The sequence below is a fragment of the Emydura macquarii genome, unplaced genomic scaffold (assembly GCF_026122565.2).
Source record: "Emydura macquarii macquarii isolate MOO-44397 ecotype Brisbane River unplaced genomic scaffold, CSIRO-AGI_Emac_v2 contig_480, whole genome shotgun sequence".
Classification (NCBI taxonomy): Eukaryota; Metazoa; Chordata; order Testudines; family Chelidae; genus Emydura; species Emydura macquarii.
Genome location: NW_027130617.1, coordinates 2,805,498 through 2,831,296, shown reverse-complemented (window position 1 = coordinate 2,831,296; position 25,799 = coordinate 2,805,498). Strand labels below are relative to the sequence as shown.

Here is a 25,799-nt window from a genome sequence, read left to right as displayed (position 1 = left end):
CTGAGTCCACGGTTTAAAAGCCCTGCAGATCTTACATTTATCTTTCCTGTGCTTTTCCCCCAGGCACTTAAGGCACCGATCATGGCGTTTGCTGAGCGGGAAAGCCTTCCCGCAGGAGGCACACAGCTTAAATCCAGGCAACCAGGGCATGACCCGGCCGCTCTAAGTCTCTCAGGAACTTCTTATCTAACTACACTTAACACTACTTAACAACTACTTAAAACTAACTGAAGTACTTCGAATAACAAAGAGTTCAAAGAAGGGGAATTGTACTTGCAGAGAGCAAGGTTAGTTCCAGCAACCCTCACGGGCGGAGAGAAGGAACTGAGGGGGCGTAGGGCCAGCAGTGCCTCATATACCGCGGCATGTGCACGGGACACTAGGGGCACCAGAGCCAGCGCTGCGGGGTCTGCTAAGGGGAATAAAATTCCGGGAACCGTGCATGGTAGTGTGCATTCACCTATAGTGGAATGGACCTGAGCAATCACTCGAAGAAGCAGCTCTCATTACAAACCAAGAATATCAGTTGCCTACAGATCTGTCATAAAAATATGATAAGTATGTAAAAGTGAAGTGATATGTCCCTGATAATCTTGCTAAATTCTTACAGATTTATTAAACTTAAATTTCAAAAGGGGGAATGACAGAAATGAAAACAACATGAAATACTAGTGAAAGAGAGAAACAGATGTCTTATAGAGTTGAAAGCAAAGGAGCTTTTGAACTCTTATTATAGGTCTGACAGGCTACTAATGACCAAAAGTTACTCTCATCCAACAACTCTGACAGCCTATGAGAAATGAATTGTGGCCCTTAGTCCAGGTTGTGGAGGACATTTGTCCACATCACAATTCATACTTCTGCAGGGGGGCAGAGGAGCAAGACCAAGGACTGAATAGGCATGAAGAAGGAATTATCTCTTATTTTACTTGGCGTTTAAAAACCAATTTACCATTACCATTAATGGTACCAGTTACGATTTTAGTTCAACCAACTGCTGGCCATGTGCCATATTCAGCTACACAGTAACTGGTTCTCTACCTCTCTCACGTATTTAAGGGCCATTTCTTTTAATTGCTTCTCTGGCAGCTTTTCAATGCTAGCTAGGCTTTGGCAATTAAGACCTGTAAAGATTCTCACCTCTCTCAGTCAACGCCACTGTGGAGGTTTTGCTAAAAACCAATACAAACATTTCAATTAATCTTGAAAAATTGCTTCTCTAGGGCACTTAAATAATAACTCAACTTTTCCCTCCAAGATTCCAAATAACTTCAATCTAATTTGTTTTCCCCATAACACAGGGAAAAAATGTATCATAGAACAAAATGGAGAAAGATGGTATGTCCCTTGGACATTTTTGTGCATCAGATTCCCACGAGGGGAGCACACACATCGCACTGCAGGGATCACAGCAAATCTAGGTGACAAAACTAAACAGAAATATTTTACAATTAAAGTTAATAAATGCAGAAGCAACTTAGAAGGACCTAGCATGCATCCTAAGTAGCCATAAAAAGAAATAGCCACTGACCTAGAAATTGTGGAGCAGGTCATCCCTGCTGCTAAGAGGTACAGAGATGATGAAAGCAGTGTCAACATTGGCCTAATCTAGCCATTACTCACAGGGCAGAGAGACGATGAACCTCAGACACATCATTCAAGTCCCCAGGTCGTTTCTACATGGACACCATTCAGTTGGCACTGTGCATTTGGAGAGGGGAGAAATAGCCAACCACTCACAGATAGCGTGCACGCATGCGACTCAGTAAACCATGCTGCTGTATGGATAGAGAGACCAGAGGAGCTGCAGCAAGCCCACAAATATGGATGACCCACAGTTAAGGACTGGGTTCCCAATTGTGACTGGAGGGCTAGGCTCCTGCTCCCTAGGTTAACTTGCAAAGCTCTCTCCTAGAAGGGAATGATGTGGTGTGATTTTCTGAGATTATGTCAACTTTTTCCTCCTAGTCAGTTTTACAAAGGAGGGGGCTGATGTTTTGTTTTGTTTTTTTAAAAAATCAACTATTCCACATCATTTCCTCCAGTAGGTCTAGCTAATTGTTTCAGCAGAAAATACTCAAATTTGGGACCAGATTTCAAGAAGTTAATAGATATTTGGATATCAATAAAATCTTTGTTCAATTTTTTTTTACATGTTGTTTTAAACTGTTGTGCCATTTCACTTGATTAAATCTTGATGGTGGAGAATCATATTTAATACATGCCAACTAGTGAGCCCTAGGGGTATATTAAATAAGTATTTATATGAAATATCAAGCAAGTAGTCTGTGGTGAATTAAAACTATTTCAAGTATTGAAGAAGAAATGCAACAGGGAGTTAAGAAGTGCTCATTACCTTGAACTCTGCTCTACCCTCAACCTTGTGTCAGACCTTCACAATTAAGAGCCCTGTTATTGTTCTGCAGTTAGTGTTTTGCTTTAAAAATTTAAATAATTTAAAACACTGTGGATGTTATTGGTGTGAATGATGAATACTGAGTTGGCACATAGTGCATAAACTGCTCAAGCACATTTTAAAGCGTGTTTGATTTATAAAGTTTGATATTATGTTTATATGTTCTAGCAGCATATAAAGATCATACAACCTGATATTCAAAGACAATAAAAATTTCCATTCCATTTGGTCTTACTTATTATCTTAATACTCAGTATCTCTGCAAGAAACCTGGTGATTTATCTAGGTCTGCCATTAGGTGTTTATTCCCAAGGGCCAAAATTTTCAGAAATGGCTGCCTTAAGTGAGGCACCACAATCGTACTTTGGTGTCTAAATAAATAAATGGCGTTATTTGCAAAGCTCTGAGCACCCAGAAAGTTAGCACTGATTGCAGTGGGAGCTGCTGGATGCTCAGCACTTTTGATAACCAGAAATATTAATTAGACACCCAGATATGGACTGCAGAACTCAGTCATCCATTTCTGAAATTCTTGCCCCATGGTGTCTAAATGCTGTGATATTTACAGCTGAATTTACTAAATGGAAAATCAAGTATCTATCTGCTAACAAAACCAAAAGCCAGCAGAAATATTTAAATATATACCTCAGCCAAATCTCTGCTGCTTTCCTCCACAATACAGAATTTTGTGGGAAGTTAAACTTGCATTTCTCACCTTTAAAAGTTCTCATTTTTGCATATTATACACCACAATACAGCATCTCACATTTGTTGTCTCCTGTTTCCCACTCACCTCTGTTCAGAAGTTGAAATCCTCAAGACGTTCCCCCACATTTTGCCCTCAAACACTCGTGTACAAGCCACATTAACTTTATTTAGAATCAGGTGTGCACGTCCAATAGCAGAACCTGTTCCTAAGCCTGCACCTGCAACTCAGTAGCTCTCCCGGCCTTTGATAGAAGCCACATGAGACTTGCTGGATTTATGCAACAGTCTTCATTTACACTGATTGCTTTCCATAGCACCCCATTACCTGATGGAAATAGACATTTGTGCACTAAAGTTGGTAAAAATAAGAGTGCCGAGGAATAAATGTAAATACATAAATCTCTCAGGGTCAGGCTAAGGCCTTTTAAAAAGCACTGATAATATCAGTTGTCAGCATTTCTCTGTTCAGGCTCATCAATTATATTTTAGAATCTTCAAAGATACTTCTATTTACTGAATTAATCAATCAATTCTCTATATGCTAATGCTCAAATATCCTGCATTTGTCATCTGAAGGAATCTCCATCAGAAAGACATGTTTAATAATTAAATCAACTGTAATACAAGTAAACTATGCTTTTGATCAAGAAAACATAATTTACTTCTAAGACTTTGTTAGAAAAATTGCTTATTTGATGAAAAGATAAGTGTGCCCTTTTATATATCAAGGGATTTACATTGTTAACTTTACAGATAATGTATTGCATTATTTCAATCAAGCTAATGACTCTCTTTTGCCTGTGTTTTCCTGATTACCTACGCCGCCTGGAGAATAGCTCTGGTATGAGCCCATTTACTAATATGTAACATATTTATACATAGCAGTTCCTGAAAGGTATGGATCACACTACAATATTTATAAACCGAATCCACAAATAAATCTATATAATATAGTAACCCTAAATATTCACTGATTTACAAAAGCACTTAAGCACTTCTTTAAATTCCATGTAAACAGATTTTGGGAGCCTAACTTTAGGCTCCTATCCTTGAAAATCTAGGCCTGAAGTTTACAGCTATGTGTTTATATTCTGGATAAAATGTCATAAACATAGGGACAATATTAGGCTTCAATCCTGCAAGCTTCTTCACACAGAGCAACTTGCTCGACTGGGGCCTGAATTTAGTGGGAAAAAAGGGAAAATCTGCAGAACTATTGGAGGGGGGGGAGTTGGTCAGAAAAAGTATATATAAACGTTAGCTACTGTGATACTTGCTTTGTTCAGAATATTTTATAAGAGTCTGTAACTGCAAATGGTAAATTGTAAATCTACAGCAAAAACAACTTGAGTTCTGTAGCACTTTAAAGACTAACAATTTTCATTTCAGTAGGCATAAGTTTTCGTGAGCCTCAGCTCACTTCCTCAGATGCAGTTGCTACTACGAAAAGTGATGGCAACTGTATTTGGTACTACCAACTGCATCTGAGGAAGTGAGCTGAGGCTCACGAAAGCTTATGCCTACTGAAATGAAAATTGTTAGTCTTTAAAGTGCTACAGAACTCAAGTTGTTTTTGCTGTATACAGACTAACGCGGCTACCCCTCTGGAACTCTTCTACATGTAAATCTACAGGCCATTTGGGGTATGCTACACAGTAGCTAGACACCTGTGGCTGGCCCCTGCCAGCCAACTTGGGCTCAGAGTGCTCAGGCTGCAGGGTTGTTCCATTGCTGGGTAGACTTCTGGGCTCATACTGCAACTCATGCTCTAGGACCCTGCGAGGTGGGAGGGTCCCAGAGCTCAGGTTCCAGCCCAGCCCAGAAGTCTACATAGCAATGAAACAGGCATACCCTTGGTCAAAAGGCAAACAAGCAAATTAATGTCTTATCAAAGAACAGGACATATCTCTGTTGTACAAGATATCAGTTTAGTACACATATGATCCTTATCTAAAAAAAACCCCAAAGCCAGATTTTTTAAGACATTTATGTTTGAGAAAGACTTCTAGTTTCATAGAAAAACAGGAGGATGTTTTTATTCAGAAAATTCCAAAAAAGTAGTAATGCTTAGGGTGTCTTACTCCTCCTCTTTGCAAAGACAAACCATAGTTTAAACCCACACAAAAAATTCTAGAAATATGCTTATTGAAATTTCTCTCTTTTGAAAACATACTAACATCTTCATTTGAACTTGGAGAACATATATGGATGGGACATTTTTGGTTTTGGAAGATGTTGGTTATTGTGAACTCATATTTCCACTTAAAAGGTGAAAACCTCTGTTATTTCTCATAGGTTCAAGATGGCATAAGCTTCTTGGGAGATAGATACAAAATATGTGCAAGAATACAAGTGCAAGTCTTGAGATAATAACTGCCTGATACCATTGCTAGATGAATAGTAAAATATTTTATGTACAGATACAGCAAGGCAATTTGATACTAAAACTGGTTCATAAATTCCAAGGCCAGAAGGGACCATTGTGATTATCTAATCTGACCTTCTGTATAACATAGGCCATATAACTTCCCCCAAATAATTCCTTTTGAATTGAATTTTAAATAAGTACATTCAATCTTGATTTTAAAATTGCCAGTGATGGAGAAACCATCATGACATTTGAGAACTGTTTCAATGGTGAAATACCCTCATTGTTAAAAATGTACACTTTATTTCCAGTCTGAATTTGTTTAGCTTCATCTTCCAGCTATTGGATCTAGTGATACCTTTGACTATTAGACTGAAGAGCCCATTATCAAATATTTGTTCCCCATGCAGGCACTTATAACTGTGATCAAGTCACCCCCTAATCTTCTCTATGCTTAGATTAATAGACTGAGCTCCTTGAGTCTATTCACTATTCAGCATGTTTTCTAATCCGTTAATGATTTATGTGGCTCTTCTCTGAACCCTCCCAAATTTATCAACATCCTTCTTGGTTACAAATATAAGAAGCCATTTGAGTATAGAAATATTTATCTTAATTGGGAAATTAGTTATCTGGCAATACTTAAGAAACCCCTCACCAAACTCAGGAAGACAAGAAGAACCTCTCCAAACATCAGTAAAATGAAAAGACAATACTTTCTTTGATGAACACTAAGATAAAAGACTCTCTAAGAATTACTTAATTTTAAAAAGACTATTTCGAGAGCTGACTTTTACATAGAGAACAGGGTATCTGGACTAATTTGAAACAGAACTGAAACACCTATTAAATCCTGATGGAACTAAAAAGACGTCTTAGAAAATTGACTAGATAAAGGGAAAAGTTAAAACTAACATTAAAGATGTTCTGAGAATTTCCTGCCACAAAGACAAAAGCCATTAAGAATCCTGATGCATATTCATGAGCTGAAAATGCTACCAACACCAGCCCATAAAGTGTTGAGGCAATCAGAGGTGACAGTGGCTGATATTTGAATCTAACCAAGCCGCTAAAAGAAGCCCACCTTCTACCTTCAGTAAGACTACAGAGAGAGAAGGGCATAAATCTCTCTGAATGGAGCCATCAGCACACAGAACACTCAGAACAGCTCTGCCTGTTCAAGCAGACACTTCTACAAGCAAGCAAGCAAACAGCATCAGCAACAAGACAGCTAAGAAGAACAAAAGAAGCTACAACAGTGCTTAATTTGTGCTAGGAATTGCTCAGCACCTCTCGTCCTGGCAGTTGATAGCCCCGGCATCTCTGAGCTTGCTCCATCAGTTATGAATGTAAAAAAATTGCTTGAGTCCCAGCACCTCTTTCATTACAAATTAAGCATTGAGCTACAACACAGCATCAAAAGACACAACCTTCCAGCCCAGCATGGTTTTTACAACATTATGACACCACTGAGACTTCATCACTAATTAGATGGAGTTTGCAAAAACCCTGGCAAGAAAATAGATTTAATTTTTTCTTTTATTAATTTTAATGGGATATTGAAATGCTATTGCAATTTAAGATATTAACAGATTCTCCAGATTGTTTAGACTATATTCCTGGAAGGAGACATCATCTAACCTCATTAAACACAACAAAATAGTGTAAGGTTCTTATTAATTAATTTGCTCCCCTTGAAGGGCTTCTTTTAAATAACTGAGTTAAAACTTTCTTCGCTTTCATAGGAATTAGTTTAAGATTACTTACCACTACCCACTTATCAACTGTTTAACTAATCCATGTTCAACTAAACAGGATCCACCAACTCTTAAACAAAATTCCATTGCCCATCTATAAACTGTTTTTGCTATCTATGTTACGCTGAGACAAAGACTCATTATTATTCTGGGAACAACATACTTCTGTTTTAGTTTAACTAGAGAAGAGCATCCCCACCAGCATAGATCCACTGGCCAAGGTGGGATTCCTGTTGAAAGCCCTCACAGACAGACTGACGGAACAGAATTGAAGTAAACATTGTTTATTTTTTGTATTCTGTTTTGGATTGTACTTATTTATACTCCCCCACCCCTTTCTTTAATAATCAAACAATAATTGTGATTCATTTGCTGGTTTTTCACCACAGTGTCCCTTAAGGCCATAGTCCTCAAGTAGGGGTACATGTACCCCAGGGGGTATGCAGAGGTCTTCCAAGCGGTATATCAACTCTTCTAGATATTTGCCTAGTTTTACAACAGGCTACATAAAAAGCACTAGCAAAATCAGTACAAACTAAAATTCCATACAGACAATGACTTGTTTATACTGCTCTGTGTACTACTGTGTACTGAAATATAAGTACAATATTTATATTCTAATTGAATTTATTTTATAATTATGTGGTAAAAATGAGAAAGTACGCAATTTTTCAGTAATGGTGTGCTGTGGCACTTTTGTATTTTGTTGCCTGATTTTGTATGCAAGTAGTCTTTAAGTAAGGAGAAACTTGGGGATATGCAAGACAAATCAGACTCCTGACAGTACAGTCATCTGGAAAGGTTGAGGAACACTGCCCTAACGCACAGAAAGAACCCCATGTGACTAAAATAGTGAGATTCATTTTCCCAAATTGCTTCGAGAGAGACAATTAAGAATTGGCATCCCATTTCTTGTTTCACTAGACCAGGGGTTCTCAACCTCTTTCCCTCTGAGCCCTCCAACCCACATGCTACAAAACCTCTACAACCCACCTGTGCCACCACTGTTTTTCTGCATATCCAGGAGATGAAAAGCGGTATTACAATGATAGTTATGCAGTTAAACACACACACATATAGAATATAAAAAAAGAAAAGGATAATATAGATGCAAAAATAAAAAATTGTGTATTATGCTCAAACATTAACATGCCCAAGCCCCATTCCCTGGGACTGAAACGGAAGCTGAAGCCTGAATCCCGCTACCCGGGGCTGTGGGCAATTGTCCTGCTTGCTGCCCTCTAACACAGGTCCTGCTGAAGCCAAATCGATCGGTTTCAGCATATCATGCAGGAAAATTAACATGCTCTCCAGTTTAAAAATAAAAAAGGCAATGGCGTGAGGTGAAACGGCTTTTATTTTCTGTATGCTCTCTGGTTTATTCCGGCAGACCCCCTGAAACCTGCTCATGGCTTCCCAGGGGGTCGCTGACTCCCAGCTGAAAACCACAGCTCTAGATGACATTTTTTAGTAATTTGGGGGATAAAATGATGTGGAGCTCACCAACTTAAAATACCTCTTTCTTCCCCACAGTTAAAATGAGTGAAAACGAACACTTATCTGGAGTTCAGGTAATTTAGGGCCATACCCTTAATTTTTCCATTTTGAAAAAATAACCCTGCCCCTTTTTACATCATCAGGGTGGGATGAGCAGCAGCACTTGGGGCACCAGAGACTTCCTGAAGACAAGAGGATGCTGATCCTTCCAAGAAGCAGCAGCCTTAAGAAGATTTAGGGTCTGGCAAAGGAAGGCACACTATGTCCATTTACAAAGCCAATTATCTTGTCCCCAAGATAGAGGGGCCATGCATGGAGACCATGCATCCACAAAGCAGATAAACCTGGAGATGCCAGGCAAGCAGACTGCGCCAGGGGGCACAGAAAGGAAATACCATTCAGGGCAGGATAGCATGCATTGAAGCCAACATGAGTGCCTCCCTTTTTCCACAGCACATAGCTGCAGCGTGGACCACTTTAATCCCTTCCAAGTCTACCCTCTACACTGTCACTGGGAAAACAGCAGAGCTCTCTGTGGCCCCTCCTCTGCCTCCACTGAGTCCTGTTTTTTCAAATAAAGTACCATTTGTGGTACAAGTAGCTGTAATGCATGACCCAGATTAGTAAGATCTTTATCTACAGAGTTAAACAACACAATGCCTTCTTCCTTTTCATGCACTTTAGGAAGCAGGCAGGACACCAAAGAAATCCAGCCAGGCATGTTTGTGTTTTGCTTTGGTAAACTAAGTGAACTTAGAACCAGTTTGTTAAAAGTGAAATACTCCAGACTGTTTGGAAAATTCAGTGTGTATCTAAGCTTTTAAAATGCATTGATAGCAACAAGCTTTAATTTATTATGTCAGTGTTCAATATGTCAGAGCTCAAATAGTCTTTCAGAATGCGTTTTAATGCATATGCATTATTAATGCAGTATCTGAGGGAGCAGATCTATCTGAGTTGGATTTGCCCAATAAGTCATTACTCACAAAGCATAAAGCAAATTTGGGAAATGGAGATATAATAATAGATAAGAGAACCATTTTCATTTACCCTGTCTCTAGTACTAGTTTAAAAAAATAATCATAAAAAAACACTTTAGATAACTGCAAGACTGAATTATGCTGCTTTCTTAATTTAAAATGAAGGTGTGTGCTTATGCAAGGTGTGACACACATATCTATCAGATTTGGGTATCAGTGAATCTCAGGATTGTTTTCTTCCATTCAGATGGACTGTTTTGGCTTTCTTGCGTTAGAGAATGACAGCTGGCATCCAAATGAAAGGATGAGTTTTCAAAAACAGTAGACTAAATCATACCTCTACTGCAGCACAAACTATTAAAGAACATATTAGCACCCAAAAAACTGAATACAGCACTGTTACAATTAAAAGCACAACATCCAGTAATTCTCTTTCATGAGTGAGATAGCTTTCAAAGTTTTAAATATACTGCCCAAAATGAAAGATTTAAGATAGCATGATGAAATATTTGATTCTTCCTAGGACAAAGAAACAGTTCAACATCCAGTTTTCGGAACAAGATAAAGTCTTGTGAACCTATTAATGCACTGAGTGGGTTCTGTATCATATGAAGTCAATTTTATGTAGGTATTACATTAAAACACAAACATACATTTATTTTGGACTCGTATTAATATTACACATGGAGATGACTGGCCCATAAGGTACCCTAATCACTACAACTTTCAATACAGCACTTATCATTCAAAATCTAATGTTCCTCACCAGGAAGAGCATTTGATGATCTTAGCAGACAGGACTCAATGGATCTGGAGTATGTTAAAGATAACAATGTTAGGTGAGGTACTGCAATGCTCTTGGTTCTGTACATCTTGGAACCTAGTGTGCAGTTGTAGTCTTTCAAGAAAAATATCTAGATGTCACTGTGAAGACTTCAGTAAAGACATCTGTTCAGTGCACAGTGGTGGTCAAAGAACGCAAATAAGTTCTGCATTAAGAAGGGAACACTGAATAGTACAGAAAATGTAATGCCAATATAAATCAATATTACACATCTCTGCCTTGCTATCACAGGGCAGTCGATCCCCATGGGTAGACTAGGCCTAATTAGACTAGGATTAGAGCAGATGAGTCCAGTCCAGCCAATTAAAGAGGACTGGGCTACACCTGGAATAGTCTATCAACAGAGGCTGCAGAATCCCCATCCTTGGAGGTTTTTAAGAACAGGTGAGACAAACACCTGTCACTGAAGGTCTAGATTTACTTAATACCACCTCAGTGCAGGGGATAGACTAGATGACCTCTCAAGGCCCCTTCCATCCCTACATTTCTATTACTCGATGAATAAAAGAGGATAACTTGATAAAATGATAAAGAAAAACAAATTTAAGTCTGCTGAAAAGGGGGAAATATTTTAAGTAAAGCACAGTTAACTTTTGGAATTCATTGCCACAAAGTTTCAGTGAGGAAATTAGCTTGTAAATTTCAAAAAATGATTAGACATTGGTAAGACTGTAGTAGAATTAGCTAAAATAAAACTGAAAGGGCTATCAACTCTCCTGCTTTGTAGCACAAGCTGAATACTGACTGATAAGAAGGGATCTTCACTCTGCATATTGTATTCTTTTGCATAATTATTAGGTACATTAATTATTAGGTACATTATGGGGAATTTAACATTTCCACTGAATCAGCTAGTATTGGTCACTAATAGAGCTTAATATGCTTAATAAGCATAACAAGAAACAGTGGGCTTATCACTTAGGTTAAAGCTGACTATTATTAGTTTTACTATATTTACATTGTATGTCATTAACTTGAGGTGCAGGAGTGTAATACTTTGGCTGAATGCTGTATCAACAGTTTCTTAGATATGCAATGTCTTTCCATTAGCCTCTACATTATTAGACATGCTGCAGATTGTATATAGCCTACCACTCCCTGTGTACTAAACACTTTTTGTAGCACTTTTTCTTTTAAAAACAATAGTACACATTAACCCACACAACTATAACCTAATCCAATGTTACTAATAGAGCTGCAAAAAAACCCCACCAACTGATCAGATTTATTACAACTGCTTTTAAGAGCACAATTTTGTTGTTTCAACCTATGGTTTTGTTCTCCCCCTATGCATGCATAATTCCCATTAATATCAATGAGAGTTAAGCAGATATATGGAAAGAACCCTAATCCACTCATAATGCACAAGCCACTGTTAAAAGCACATCGGACTGCTCTTCGCCAGTTACATTTATTCATGCCGAACACTCTCACAAACTCATGATGCATGTTAGTCTATCAAAAGTTCCAGTTTTAGGAGGCCAATTGTGATTTTTAGTGTGTTGCCCCAGTGGCCCACTTCTTTTTATTGCTGCCAAGAAGATCCAGCACCCTAAATTAACTGACAATTTTGAAAGGTTGTACACAATACATTAGATTCAAGGCCAGTTGAGCTGGCTTCAATTTTGGAGATTAGTGTGAATAGGTCAACAACATCAAATTTAGTACAGCGGTGTTGCAGTTTATCATGTCACTGAGGATGTAGAGCATATGTACTAGCTTTCTTTAATAAAAATACTTAGGAAATTCTTACTGGTAATAAAAGTTGAGGTGCATAGGGATTAGCCATTTTTCTGCACAAAATATTAGTCTCAGAATAACAGCAAATATAGACACAGTGGCAGGAGAACTGCCACATAAATGGAAATAGTTAAAAATATCTTAATTTATTTTATATCTTCCTGCAGCAGTACCCATTGCTCCCAAATTTCCTTCACTAAAGATATTACAGTGCATGTTGTGCTATTACCATAGATCAGGTCTAGAGTTTGGAGTCTCTTCCTGGGAATAAAAAGTACTCCTCATTTTCTGCAGCTAATTTTTTCTACATAAGAGCAGTTCTAAACTGAAAGGTGACAATGTGGGTTCCATGTTTTTTTTTTCTGTTTTCCAGATCAAATCTTCTCAGTTTCTCCCAGTCCTAGGTTCTGAGAAACAAGTGAGGTTCTTTCTATTACATATTTCATCAGTAATATAAGACTCTGCACATCAAGGGCAAAATTCTGATTTCTGATCAGTATACATCAGGAGTAATTCTCTTGACATTTCATTAGACTTAGGGCTTGTTAATAATAGAAAGTTTATCAGTGTGCTTATTCCAATTTGGGAAGCAAACTAAGGTGGACTGATATAAGTTATCTTTGTACTGATATATCTGCCTCCATGCTAGGGCTCATACCAGTATAACTATTTTAGTTTAAAAAAAAAAATCACACCCTGAACAGTTATAGCAGTAAAACTTTTCTAGCGTAGACTGGGCTCTATTCTTGATTTAAACTGGTATAAATGAGATCTGAATTTGCTCACAAATTAGGTTCTTATAGTAACACCTGGGCAGCCCTATTTTCATTCAGAAAGCTTCTCAAATGGCAGTGGGTTTGCATAGACATAATGAGTGGAACGTAGCAAAATGCTGTTTCTGATACACAAGAAAGAATCCAGTTCACTCCTTTTCAGCTGTGTTGATTTTGCAGTCCTAACAGAAGTGCAAAATAAGTAGTTAAAATGTTTTGCCTGTTAAGTCAGCAACTATAACTCTGAATGTGCAGAATAAGAAACTGTCATTGTACTATAGTAACTTTTCAGAACAGAATTGTACTTTAATAAGGTTTGAAATTCTACTGAAAAACAGAAGAACATTGGGACTAAACTAAGCCTATTGTTTATCCAAAGGCAGACTCCATGCTTCAGCATTTGTAATCTCATTAGCACACTACATGCTGAGGTAACTCATGGGAGTGGGGCACCCATTGCTCCCAAGCTTCCGGGACCCATCCAAGGGGAGTGTCACTTTTAGGAGATATTCTATAAAGCCAAAACCCCCAAATGAGGAAAAAATAAAAGGGTTTGAGATTGTGAAATTGATTAAATGCTGCAAGTCCCTTTAAATCTAGTGAGGTTTAGTGATTATAAAAATAAGGGAGCAATAACACTGGCTAGAGCAAAGAATACCACTATGCAAGGTTACAACTCAGCCCTGACCTTCACTAACCCTGCTATTCCAGCCCTCTACTACTCTAGATTACGACTGCCAGTCATGTGCAGCAGTGTTAAATTGTGATGTGGTTTTATGAGGTGGACAAATACCCATGAGGGACAAGTCTGAGATCACCAAATCTCATTTTCACTGGTGACTTAGGCCAGAATGGAATCCAGGTGAAAGGCTAGTGCATTAACTCATTGAACTTCCAGGCCCTGTGTTCTGATCATTTATGATAATCAGGAACAATAATTTACCTTTCCCAAAGCACTATTATGAGTAGCGCTGTGCCTTGGCTGACACCCATCATTTTTATAACTATGTCTGATTGCATTAGCTCATCTCTCACACACACACGATAATTTGAAGATAAGAAAACGAAAATTTTCATGCAAATACTGGCCAAAATTAAACAAATCCCTTCAGAGGATCAAATACACTTGCATTTGACGTGGATTCACTGTAATCGTCAGTTGAATCACAATACAGAGGTGCTGGAGATCAGATCAAACATGGCTGCAAAGAAGTCTGGGAAGAAGTAAGAGAGGAAAAAGGAGCAAAAAGAACACAGATTGGGAGTGGAGGCTAGGGGATGGGGCAGGAGGGAAATGTGGCAGGGAGCTATGTTTCCCAGCATCAGCAGGGTGCCTCTGAGGGATGTAAGAGGAGAGGGACACATGGTGTTGGGGGGAAGGATACTGGTGAGAGTGGGATGGAGAGGGTGCAGGGAATCCCCAGAGCACAGAGAAGGGAAGAAGGCATAAAAGATGCATAGATGGGGAACAGGGAGAGGAGACATGAAAAACTCATGCAGGGAACCAGGAAAGGTTTTGGAGCAAGACTGTAGGTATGTTCTTGGGGCGGGAGGAGGCTGTTTTATTGCTTTGACTTACTAGCTGGCTGGTCAAGTTAATCATTATTTGTATAATTACGGCAGGGTGGACATTATTTTCAATCATCAGTCTAATTAATTAGGATCTTGGGGGCTTTTACTAGGGGTACTTTTATTGTTATCTAAATATAAAGAAATACCATCAATGACAGCATAGGAGGCCTATACAGGGCACTGAGGAGACCTAGAGATAGACATAGAGAGGCAAAGTACTTAGTTTTCAATGTACTTTGCTGGTTAAAAGCCTTTCCATTCCCCACCTCTCACACCAAGAACAACTCCCACTTCAACATGTACCTCCTATGGAGGTGATAAGGTCAGCAGGAAGGAAAAACTTATTTGGTAGGCCTCATGACATTTGGCAAAGCAAATCTCTCCTCCTGCATACCTTCTACGCCATTCCAACTTAAACTCTTGACTCTCATCAAAAAAAGAAAAAAGGAAAAAAATTAAACAAAAAAACTTAATTAACAGGAGGTAAGATTGTAAGTGTTTCAGTGGAGTCCAGCTAACAACATCCCTTTCACTTAAAAAAAAAATCAATATCCAAAACAAAAATTCATATAAGTGATACACTGTCTTTGTTAATTCCACTACTCTGTTTTTATTAGGAATATCCCTCTGAACCCCCTTCTTTAAAAAAAATAAAAATAAAGCAGACTGTCTCTTTTCCATCTGATTTCTTTGTTCCTATGTTTTAAATTTAATCAGAATACTTTCAGTGTCAATAACCATGTTTGTTTACCCAACCAGAATCAGAAATAGAAAAAGCCAAAACCACATAACTATAATGCAATCTGCAGTTCTATAATCAGACCCATTACTTTTTGAGAAGTCTAACACATTCATGCTATTTTTATAAATTAGAAAATATACATACACACAAACACACAAAGGAAGTCAAGCTATGGAAATCAAAGAAACCTGATCCAAATGCTACATAATAAATTAGTTTAAAGTCACTAGGAAAAAAGTCAACATACCATATCTCCTAAAATATATTTCAATGTACCAAGAGATAAAGATGGAAAAATCAGTCACCATTATATTAAATATTTATTGCCAAAACAATTAATATTTTCCCTCGGTGTTTTAGATTGTATTACTAAAACAATTTTAGCAGTTATGCTGGAAAGCAACACATAGCTTAGAGTGCCCTCTCTCTTTTCCTAAAAATGTTTCAGGGAAATATTCTTATTTTACATCGTAGATGTCAGCTATGAGCTATTCAAAAATTCAAATAAAATAGTTTCCTGGCACGTGCAGAATTACTGTTATGATTAAAATGCATATTAAAGCATTGTTTAAAATATTCCTATATACTCATTAAGGAAGTGAATTTTAATAGCAGAAAAATGTGTACTTACAGTGCCATTTCAAACTGCTCAAGCCACTTTTTTTTCAAATCTTTAGTTTTGCAATAAAATTCCAACCCATTTTGTCCTTGTATGTGGATGAGGTAGAAGCCATAAGACCACTGTGTGAAAAGTATGGCAATTCTCTGGTTAACAATTTAATATGCTTGCAGAAAGAAGACATTTTTATATTCATTGTATAACACTAATCCTGAGTTTGGAAAAATGGAGATCATGCTATTTTACACATCTATTCACTTTAATAATAACTCATTCATGTCTTCATTACATCAGAATTAACATAGCTGAAATCCTTTAATAGTCATCTATTTTAAACCACAATGCCCAGTGTGTTTTTGATACTACATAGCTTTGAAATAAAAAAAAAAAGTTACACTAATTTCTGATGTGTGGTTGCAGAATATTTCATATACTCAAGACTTATGAATTTCAAATATTTAACAGTATTTCATATTTTGTATGAATTAGTATTATAAACATTTACCTTTTTATTTTCTTTATCAGTAGTGGGATTATTTGTGATTTTGTATTTCTGAAGATCTATTATTTCCTTCATTTCATAATTATCACCTCGCCGTTTGCACACAATTACAGCTAGATCAAATAAGAAGATATGCCTACGAAAACATAATATACAAAGGGTTAAAACACTTGTCTGTATGCCAGTACACCAAACCTTTTAAAATAATACACTACCATATAAAACATTGCATGGAGCATTTATGATTTTGAAAGTTAGCAATTAAACTACTGGGTAACAAAACACAAACCATTTAAAGTACTTTTGCGAGAGGTGCATAGGGATTTAGATGTTAATGTAATGGCTCATTTCCCATGAACCACTTTGAAAATTTACTTCCTTGACATTAATGTTAATAGGAGCTATGCATGTACAATGAAAGGAGAATGTATGCACAAGAATTCCTGAACTGACACCACATTTAACAGGCAGATGCCATGCTGTATTTTACAAACATTTCTCTAATACCAATTCTGTGTTTAGCAGCCCTAATGCTGTACCTATGTTCTCACCTGTCCTGCCTTGCACGTTTGTCTAACGTAGTTATCCTTATTTCACCATCACCTTGTGGTCTTCCATACAGTGAAAGAGAATGGTTCTAAAAACAAATAATGAAATACATTAATTATTTAACATATACATGCCAGAAGAACAGTTAGGAAAATGTGATATTCCAGTATTTGTTTGATCCTTATACTGAGAAGCCAGATTCTCAAAAAGTCAAAAGGAACTTGGCTTTTTTTGGTCATATGATCCTACTAAGGTTGATAAGGCATTAATAAATTCCTTTTATTCCCTAAAGTGCCACTCACCAAGGGACTTGGGGCACTGCGCAACAAAATTAATTCAGCTGCCTGAATAGGAGAGGAAGTATACAGATATCATTCCAGGCCAGCCAAAAGAACAACACACACACATGCCTGAATTTTATCCACGCTTCTAATATTATTGGAGATGGTAAGGAACAGTAGATATCAGTAAATCAGAACAATTGTGAAAATCTGGGATCAAGAGTGTAAATATAGCATATCACTTACCAAATTCTCTATTGATAACTGAAACTGTTTAATTTCACGGTGGGTTTCATTATCTCTCTTCACTTCATTTACGTATTGAGCCAAGTCCTAAAGCATAAAAAAAAGGAGGGGAAAACATTTCTGTGAGAGAAAAATTCCAGTACATTATTTTAAGCAACTGTATTTATCATCCTTATTTTGCCTAATCTGCACAATGAGGATTTTAAAAAATTAATTTAAGTGTTCAAGAGTTGCTGAAATACTTGCCTAAGTATTCAAGTTTAAAAAACCCTGTCTATATTAGAGCTGGGCAGAAAATGGTATTCTCATCTTGTAAAAATTTTGAGAATTCTGAATATCTTCACATTCTGCATTGAGAGAAAATCTAGATCTTTTGAATTTTTTTGCAAAAGAAAAAGAGAGATAGAGTAGCCAACAGCCCAATGATTAGGAAATCACTTGGGATATGCAAAAACAACGGGAGTCCTGTAGCACTTTAAAGACTAACAATTTTAATATCAGCAGGCATAAGCTTTCGTGGGCTGTAACCCACTTCGGCAAATGTAAGGAATAGAAATCAGAGAGGAGGTATATATATATATATATATATATATATATATATATACACACACACACACACACACACACATCTAAGGTAAGGAACAACAATGGGGAAGTTATGTATGAGCAAAGTCCTTTCAGTTAGAGTAGTTGAGGCCTATTCACAACCATTGATTAGGAGGTGAGAATGTGTGAACATGACAATTACTTCTTGTAATGAGATAACCATTCCAAGTTCCTATTTAGACCCAGTTTGATTGTGTCAAGTTTGCATATGAGTTCCAGTTCTGCAGTTTCTCTTTGAAGTCTGTTTTAGAAGTTTTTGTAGAAGTATAGCAACTTTCAAGTCAGCTACAGAGTGTCCTGGAAGATTGAAGTGCTCTCTGACTGGCTTATGGATGTTACCATTTTTTATGTCTGATTTGTGTCCATTTATTCTTTTGCGTAGTGACAGTCCGGTTTGGCCAATGTACATGGCAGAGGGGCATTGCTGGCACATGATGGCATATATTACATTAGTAGATGCGCAGGTGAATGAGCTCCTTATGGTGTGGCTGATGTGGTTAGGACCTGTGATGGTGTCACTAGAGTCGATGTGTGGGCAGAGCTGGCAACGGGGTTTGTTGCAGGGGTATGTTCCTGGGTTAGTGTTCTTTGTGTATGGTGTACGGTTGCTGGTGAATATTTGCTTCAGGTTGGGGGACTGTCTATAAGCAAGGATAGGTCTGCCTCCCACAGCTTGAGCAACTGAGGGATCATCATGTGCTGGAGAGATTTTAGTTGGGGGCTGTAGGTGATGGCCAGTGGTGTTCTGCTGTTTTCTTTGTTGGGTCTGTCTTGTAATAGGTGCCCATCTGGCTCTGTCAATTTGTTTCTTCACCTCTCCAGATGGGTATTATAGTTTTAAGAATGTTTTATGGAGATCCTGTAGGTGTTTGTCTCTATCTGAGGGATCGGAGCAAATCCGGTTGTATCTTAGGGCTTGGGTGTAGACAATGGATCGTGTAATGTGTCCAGGGTGGAAGCTGGAGGCATGAAGATACATATTGCAGTCAGTTGGGTTTTGGTATAGGGTTGTATTAATGTGACCATCCTTTATTTGTATTGTAGTGTCCAGGAAGTGGATTTCTTGTGTGGATTGGTCCAGGCTGAGGTTGATGGTGGGGTGGAAACTATTGAAATCCCAGTGGAATTCTTCGAGGGACTCTTTTCCATGGGTCCAGATGATGAAAATGTCATCAATGTGGCAAAGGTAAAGGAGAGGTGCTTGGGGGTGAGTGTTGACGAAGTGTCATTCTAGGTCAGCCATAAAAATGTTGGCATACTGTGGGGCCATGCGGGTGCTCATAGCTGTGCCACTGACTTGAAGGTATACATTGGCTCCAAATTTGAAGTAGTTGTGGATCAGGACAAAGTTCACACTTCAATCTCCTGACTTGAAAGCTGACTTGAAAGTTGCTATACTTCTACAAACAACTTCAAAAACAGACTTCAAAAGAGAAACTGCAGAACTGGAACTCATATGCAAATTTGACACAATTAAACTGGGTCTGAACAGGGACTTGGAATGGTTATCTCATTACAAAGAGTAATTGTCACTGTTCACACATTCTCACCTCCTAATCAATGGCTGTGAATAGGCCTCAGCTACTCTAACTGAATGGACTTTGCTCATAACTAACTTCCCCATTGTTGTTCCTTACCCTTAGATGTATATATATACCTCCTCCCTGATTTCTATTCCTTACATCTGACGAAGTGGGTTACAGCCCATAAAAATTTATGCCTGCAGCAATTAAATTTGTTAGTCTTTAAAGTGCTACAGGACTCTCATTGTTTTTGCTGTATACAGATTAACACGGCTACCCTTCTGGAACTTTTCACTTGGGATATGGAAAACACAGGTTCAAGGCCACGCTCCAATAAATATTTAATTATTTATCCAAAGTGGAACAGTTCCAACAGGAGACAGAGAGAGAGAGACCTACCCTAAATCAGCCAGGCACAAAGAAGCACTGCTATCAGCTGGGCTAAAAAAAATTAATAGGGAAATAAGGAAGATCATCTCCACCTACAGAAACCAGTGTTTAAGTTAAAGGTGGTTTCCTCCAGCCTGATGGAGTGCTTCTTTCAGTCAAAGGATGGGATACCTTCTTTGGTCTTGGTATTCGTACATGATTTCAGATATCTAATAACATCAGATATGTGATGACAACCAGGCCTGGTGAAGGATGTAAGCAAGTTGAGGCTCTAATTGCTCCTATATGCAGTAATTCTGGCTAGGCACTAGCAGGGTGCCCAAATATCTACAACTTCAAGACCCAGGCATACAGTGAGATGGCAGTAATGTCTGAACAACAAAAGAGAAAGTATATCATAGCATACCAGCAGCCAGCTTAATTCTCAGTTCCCATGCACAACAATGGGCCTGGACGGCACTGGGAAATGAGTCTCTTGCACCTATAGTGTTGGGATCTGGAAAAAGTTTAGGCATGATCTTAAGACATGGACCAGTATATTTTCTATATTGGTGCATTGAATGTGCTAATAAATTTGCCGCTTATCTTTTTCTATTGAACATAAATTGTTTATCCTCATTTGTATGTCTTCAGAAATACATAATCTGTAATATCTACAAGAAAAAATATTTAGAAAATATGTGCTAAATGGAACAATCTTCTGACATGTTAACCAGGAAAAGGATAGAGTGGGAAAAGGTAAACGAAACCATAAATGAACTCAGTGCGCAGCATCAGAAGAAAAGGAAACCTAGAGAAGACAGCTAGTTGCAGACCAATTGTACTCTGCAAAGGGATACAGCACCAAACATGTAGGAGATATTCCTATTTTAGAAAGCACTTCTTTGTGACATTTGCAGTAGAACATGGAGTAATGGTCACTAGGAAAGATATTAATGCTTTCTAGCCTAAGGCTGCACAGACAATATTAGGTCAGGGGGATATAAGTTGTGAAGAAAGAGAATTGTGTTTATCTCACCGGGAAACTGTTAACCAAAATTTGAGATGACTTGCAGTAATGGAGTTTTACTAAATGTTGTAAAAGAGACTGGTAAAATTGAGAAAGGCAAATTTTTTTCCAAATTGTTAGGAGGCTGAAAACTACAGGACATAATGTGAAAGTAAATAGAAGCCAGTCATCTTTATTCCACACCATACGAAACCTATTGAATCAGTCACTAAAAGCTATTAATTAGCCACAAACTCTCATGTACGCTAACAAATATTTGCTAGATCTATTGTGAAATACAGAACCTCCTTCAGCAGAAAATATATTGTGAACTTCTCCCCTGCTTGCCACTGTCTTCTGAAAACATTTTATCTGGTAGTGAAGATGTAAAAATCTACATGCCATCGCACATTTACCTTCATTGCATCAAGTGCCAGCTTCAGATTTTCCTTCTCAGTTGGGTCAGTAGTGTGCTTCACCAGTTCCTATTTGGAAAAAAAGCAGGGATATTTTTATAACAAATTTTCACTCACCCAGCTGCCAATCAGTTTCCACATTTATCACTGAAATAAAACCACTACTGTGCAGTAGTCACTCTTAAAAACTTGCCAATTTTGCCTTAAATAGATAGTCCTAGAATTTACTTTTTTCTCTGTGGTCCCCTATACTTACCATAATGCACAACTAGGGATTATCACAAATAGCTAACTGGCGAGTGTTAAGAGTCAGCACTCTATTTCCTAAATAATAATGATATTTGACAATGAACAGTCAGTAAAAGCTAATTCTATTTTGGTAACAATTACAATTTACCAGTCAGATCCTTACTGTACATGCCTGTTCTGAAAGCCAAGGCAACCCATATTAGTTAATTTTCATTTTACTAGCAACATGAATAGTCAAAACTTCAAAATATGAGTTTGTTTGTGAAGTTGAAGTAGCAATATATACTGACAATAAAATCTTTAGCTAAAATATGTGACTACCTAAGCACAATGAAATAATCAATACTCAAGTACAAGATTAGTTGCATTTATATAATATTTTATAAATTTGAATGTGGATGACATATGTCGACAGTATATGGAAATATTTCAAGGATTTTTAACTATTTGCTATATAACAGGTACATAGCCCATCTAGAATCTAGATACATTAACACGCTAGTTAAAAGCAAAAATGAAAACCCAGAGAGAAATAAGATATTTCTTCTTGACTGCTTTTTAAGAAGAGATAAATTGTAACCAAAAATAATATCTTGCTAAAATACTAGAAAATGGTAGGAATAGGTGCATCTACTTAAAAATGCAGTTTTTCTAGCAATTTTTGTGAATATTTTGCTCCTGCAAAGACTAATATATTTTTACACTCTCTTACATATCTGATTGTAGTTTTATGATGCTTCACACTTAAAAACACAGTGAGTTACATAATCTTTCATATCTTTTTTTATAATCTACCATTTGATTATATTTTGCCTTGGTTCAGATCTCAAATGTTTTAAGAAAGTGGTCCTGTCATCAGTTTTGGTTTGTTTATTCCTGATTTTGTGTTCATCAGAATATTGATGACTTGCATTTATAAAGATATATTTCAAGAAATGTAATATGTTGGGTGTACACAAAGCACTGCAGAGTCAAAATTATGCTTCACATATAGGTAGTAGCTCTTTTTAAAATGTCATTTTACAAGCATCAGCAGGGTTGACAATCTAATATAGTAATACATTTCTTTGCCGCTGAACTAATGAGTCTCTTGGAACAGCTATCAAATTAAATTTATAAGACTCTCCACCCTCATTATAGCACTAACCATGGAAGCCAAGAGCTTTGTGAGTTATAACAAGAAGCATTTCAAAAATAAATATAGTTTTATTATAATTTACTGTAGCAGGGAAGTATCTTAGAGAATGATATAGTTTTGTTCAGCTTAATCTTTTGGGGGTAGTGGTCTACATTACAAAACCACTATTCTCATAGTTTGCCATCACCAACTTTTAAAGAAGCCATTAAATGAACAGGCTCAGATACTGGGAAAGTGATTGTTATTCTCAGATATGCTTCAACTATGTGGAATGATCACCAAAGAGAAGGCTGAACTGTACTGGATTTGACTTAAGGACAGATAAATCGCAACTCAAGTCTATAGAAATGTCAATCACAGTCCTTTAATAAAGGCATTGAACATTCATTATAACAATCCTCTGATGATAAACCATCACAGCTTTGTTCTCAACCACTTTAAACTTTAAAAAAAAAAAAAAAGGTACCTGGAGCAGTAGATGATATTTTAGAACTCGTTGCATAGGAACCACTAAGAGATCCCGCAAAGTAAATTTCCCATTATTGGCCCTCTTGGAACATTCCTAGTTTTTAAAAATAAAATAAAGATTGAACTGTGATTCTTGTAAAATAAAAAAAGATAAAAAGTACGTTCCTAATTTTTTTTTAAATAGACATATAAGTTTGTCAGTTCTCTACTAAATACCAACATAATGAGGAAAAAATCAACTCCATAGTGATGAGCTGAACCAAAACCCTGGCTCTGAACACCCCTGAATTTTGGGGTACTAAAGATCTGAAGCCAGAACCAGATCCCATTCTTCGGGTGTTCAGATAGAGTGATGACTGTGGTATAAACACTGGAATTAAAGATAAGAAACCCCACAGAGTTTTGTTGATTTGAAGCTGAGAGTGGCTAAAAGTGCAACAGAGACAGCAATGGGAATCACTTGGGTTAGTGCCCAGCAGGTAGCTCAAGCACAACACTGCAGGCACATGGCAGACTCTTTGTCTTATCAGATGTAGGAATACATAGTGGAACAGGCAAGACATCTGTATGAGCTGAAGGTGACTAGTAAAGTTAAAATCTACAAAGCCTGTTTACCGCTGGTGGGATCATCAAACTCTCGCCTTGCACATTCACTTCCCCAGCAAAGCTGATGGGCAGTATGCTATGTCCTATAAAAGACTGTAGCTGATTATCATCCAGCCAAAGAGGAACTGTGCTTCAGAGATTGCTACCCGTAAGATGGCGCATCTTACACATGATCCCTTATGCAAATATGTGCTTAGAGGCACAGTTTAATCTTTAAATATTATTATGATTATAACCATATTTTACTCTCAGTTACCTTCATGCTCACCTAGGACATGGAGAAAAAAAGGTGCTTTATTGACAAAATCCTGAAATCCTGACCCCACTGAAGTCAATGACAAGACTTCTGACTTCAATGGGGCCAGGATTCAACTTCTTCCATCTTCACCTGACAAGTTAATTTGATCAGTTAGTCCAATTAAAAAGGAAAAGAAAAGAAACTTGTAGACCCACATGTCAGAATGGACAGTTTCCTTTTGTGGGGGATGGTGGATATACTTTTGTATGTAAAAAAATAAATATCAGTACCTCTAGTTTCAATTTAACATCTTCTTTTGTCTTAGAGATATTGTCTAAGCAGGATATGGCTGTCTCCACTTGACTGCAGTACTGCCCATAAATAACCAATCTAAACCGAAACAAGAGAAAAGAACAAGCAGGGTGTTTTTTTTTGTTTTCTTTAAAAAAAAAAAAAAAGTCTTTGTTCACACTTCACAAAGAAATATATGGGTCATATTCTTTTCTTCAATGGGAGTTATACCTACATATCCAAGCATAATAACTCGGCCCTAAATGTGTATTACACAGCTTCCCCAAGTATATAATCAAGTGCATGTCTGAAAAATACTAAGGACTATAGTCAAAATGCTGTAAAATCATTTTAATTCACTTTAACACTGACATGCATACACTGACATAAAGCACTTGTTTTAGGCTGCAAGGCAATGTAACTGCTGCTTAACAGCACAAGTCATTAGTATTAACAATGTTAAGAGACAGATTTCAAAGGATGTAATGAATAAATTCTGTTACACAGGATTAGCACAGGATTAATTACATCTATTCTTTACAGCAACAGTAGGTTTTGAAAACTGATTTAACAGCTTCTATGGAGTTTACATTCCATGAGGCTTTGGGTCAAGATAATAGCTAACACATGCATATGCAAGAAATTCTCAACATCAGTCAGAGACCAGCATGGTACACACTGGCTGATTTTTGTAAAAGCTAGTGGAAAGTACCTGATTTTGAACCAGGAACTTCCTATTCTCTTCTGTAATGATTCATTCCATTCCTCTCAAACTGCTCTAAATCTTCAGAGGTGACTCCTCTCTAAACTGCAAGCTCCCTCTTTTGGGGGATCTACAAGCCTAAATTCTTACCTTCTGTTTTTAATCTTCTCCCTTTTGATCATCTTCTGTTTAACCTCCACTTCGAAAGTGAGGATACTAACTGCACATCTTTCACCTTTGATTATTATTTTAAAACTTATACCGTAGTACAAAGAGAGCTAGACGCAGTATCTGTCCTCCCTTAACAAAATAAACTTGTACTTTCATCTCAACTTCCTTAAGCTACATTGCTTCTTTTGTGGAAGAGGAGCATCCTGAAAAACAACTCTTGTTTCTGTACTTCCCCTCTAGAGTCAGACCTTCCATTCACCTTCACTGTCTGTATCCTTCCAATAATCATCCTTTCCCTCAGTCTGTTACCATCAACCAACACACACACACACACACACACACACACACACACACACACACACACACACACACACACACACACACACACACACACCCCTAAGCTCCTCCTCTACTGAAG

The 25,799-nt window shown here is 37.5% G+C and overlaps 1 protein-coding gene across 7 annotated transcripts in view; it reads right to left on the bottom strand.

Moving 5' to 3' along the window:
* Positions 1-25,799, bottom strand: part of VAV3 (vav guanine nucleotide exchange factor 3) — a 224,929-nt gene that overhangs the window by 102,739 nt on the left and 96,391 nt on the right. For all 7 annotated transcript variants that reach the window (XM_067538336.1, XM_067538338.1, XM_067538335.1 and 4 more), the window contains exons 9-15: positions 24,507-24,606; positions 23,371-23,466; positions 21,518-21,586; positions 17,595-17,681; positions 17,070-17,155; positions 16,522-16,654; positions 16,029-16,138 (exon numbers count right to left, since the gene is read on the bottom strand). In XM_067538336.1, the coding sequence (XP_067394437.1) occupies positions 16,029-16,138; positions 16,522-16,654; positions 17,070-17,155; positions 17,595-17,681; positions 21,518-21,586; positions 23,371-23,466; positions 24,507-24,606 (681 nt within the window). The remainder of the gene's footprint in view (positions 1-16,028; positions 16,139-16,521; positions 16,655-17,069; positions 17,156-17,594; positions 17,682-21,517; positions 21,587-23,370; positions 23,467-24,506; positions 24,607-25,799) is intronic.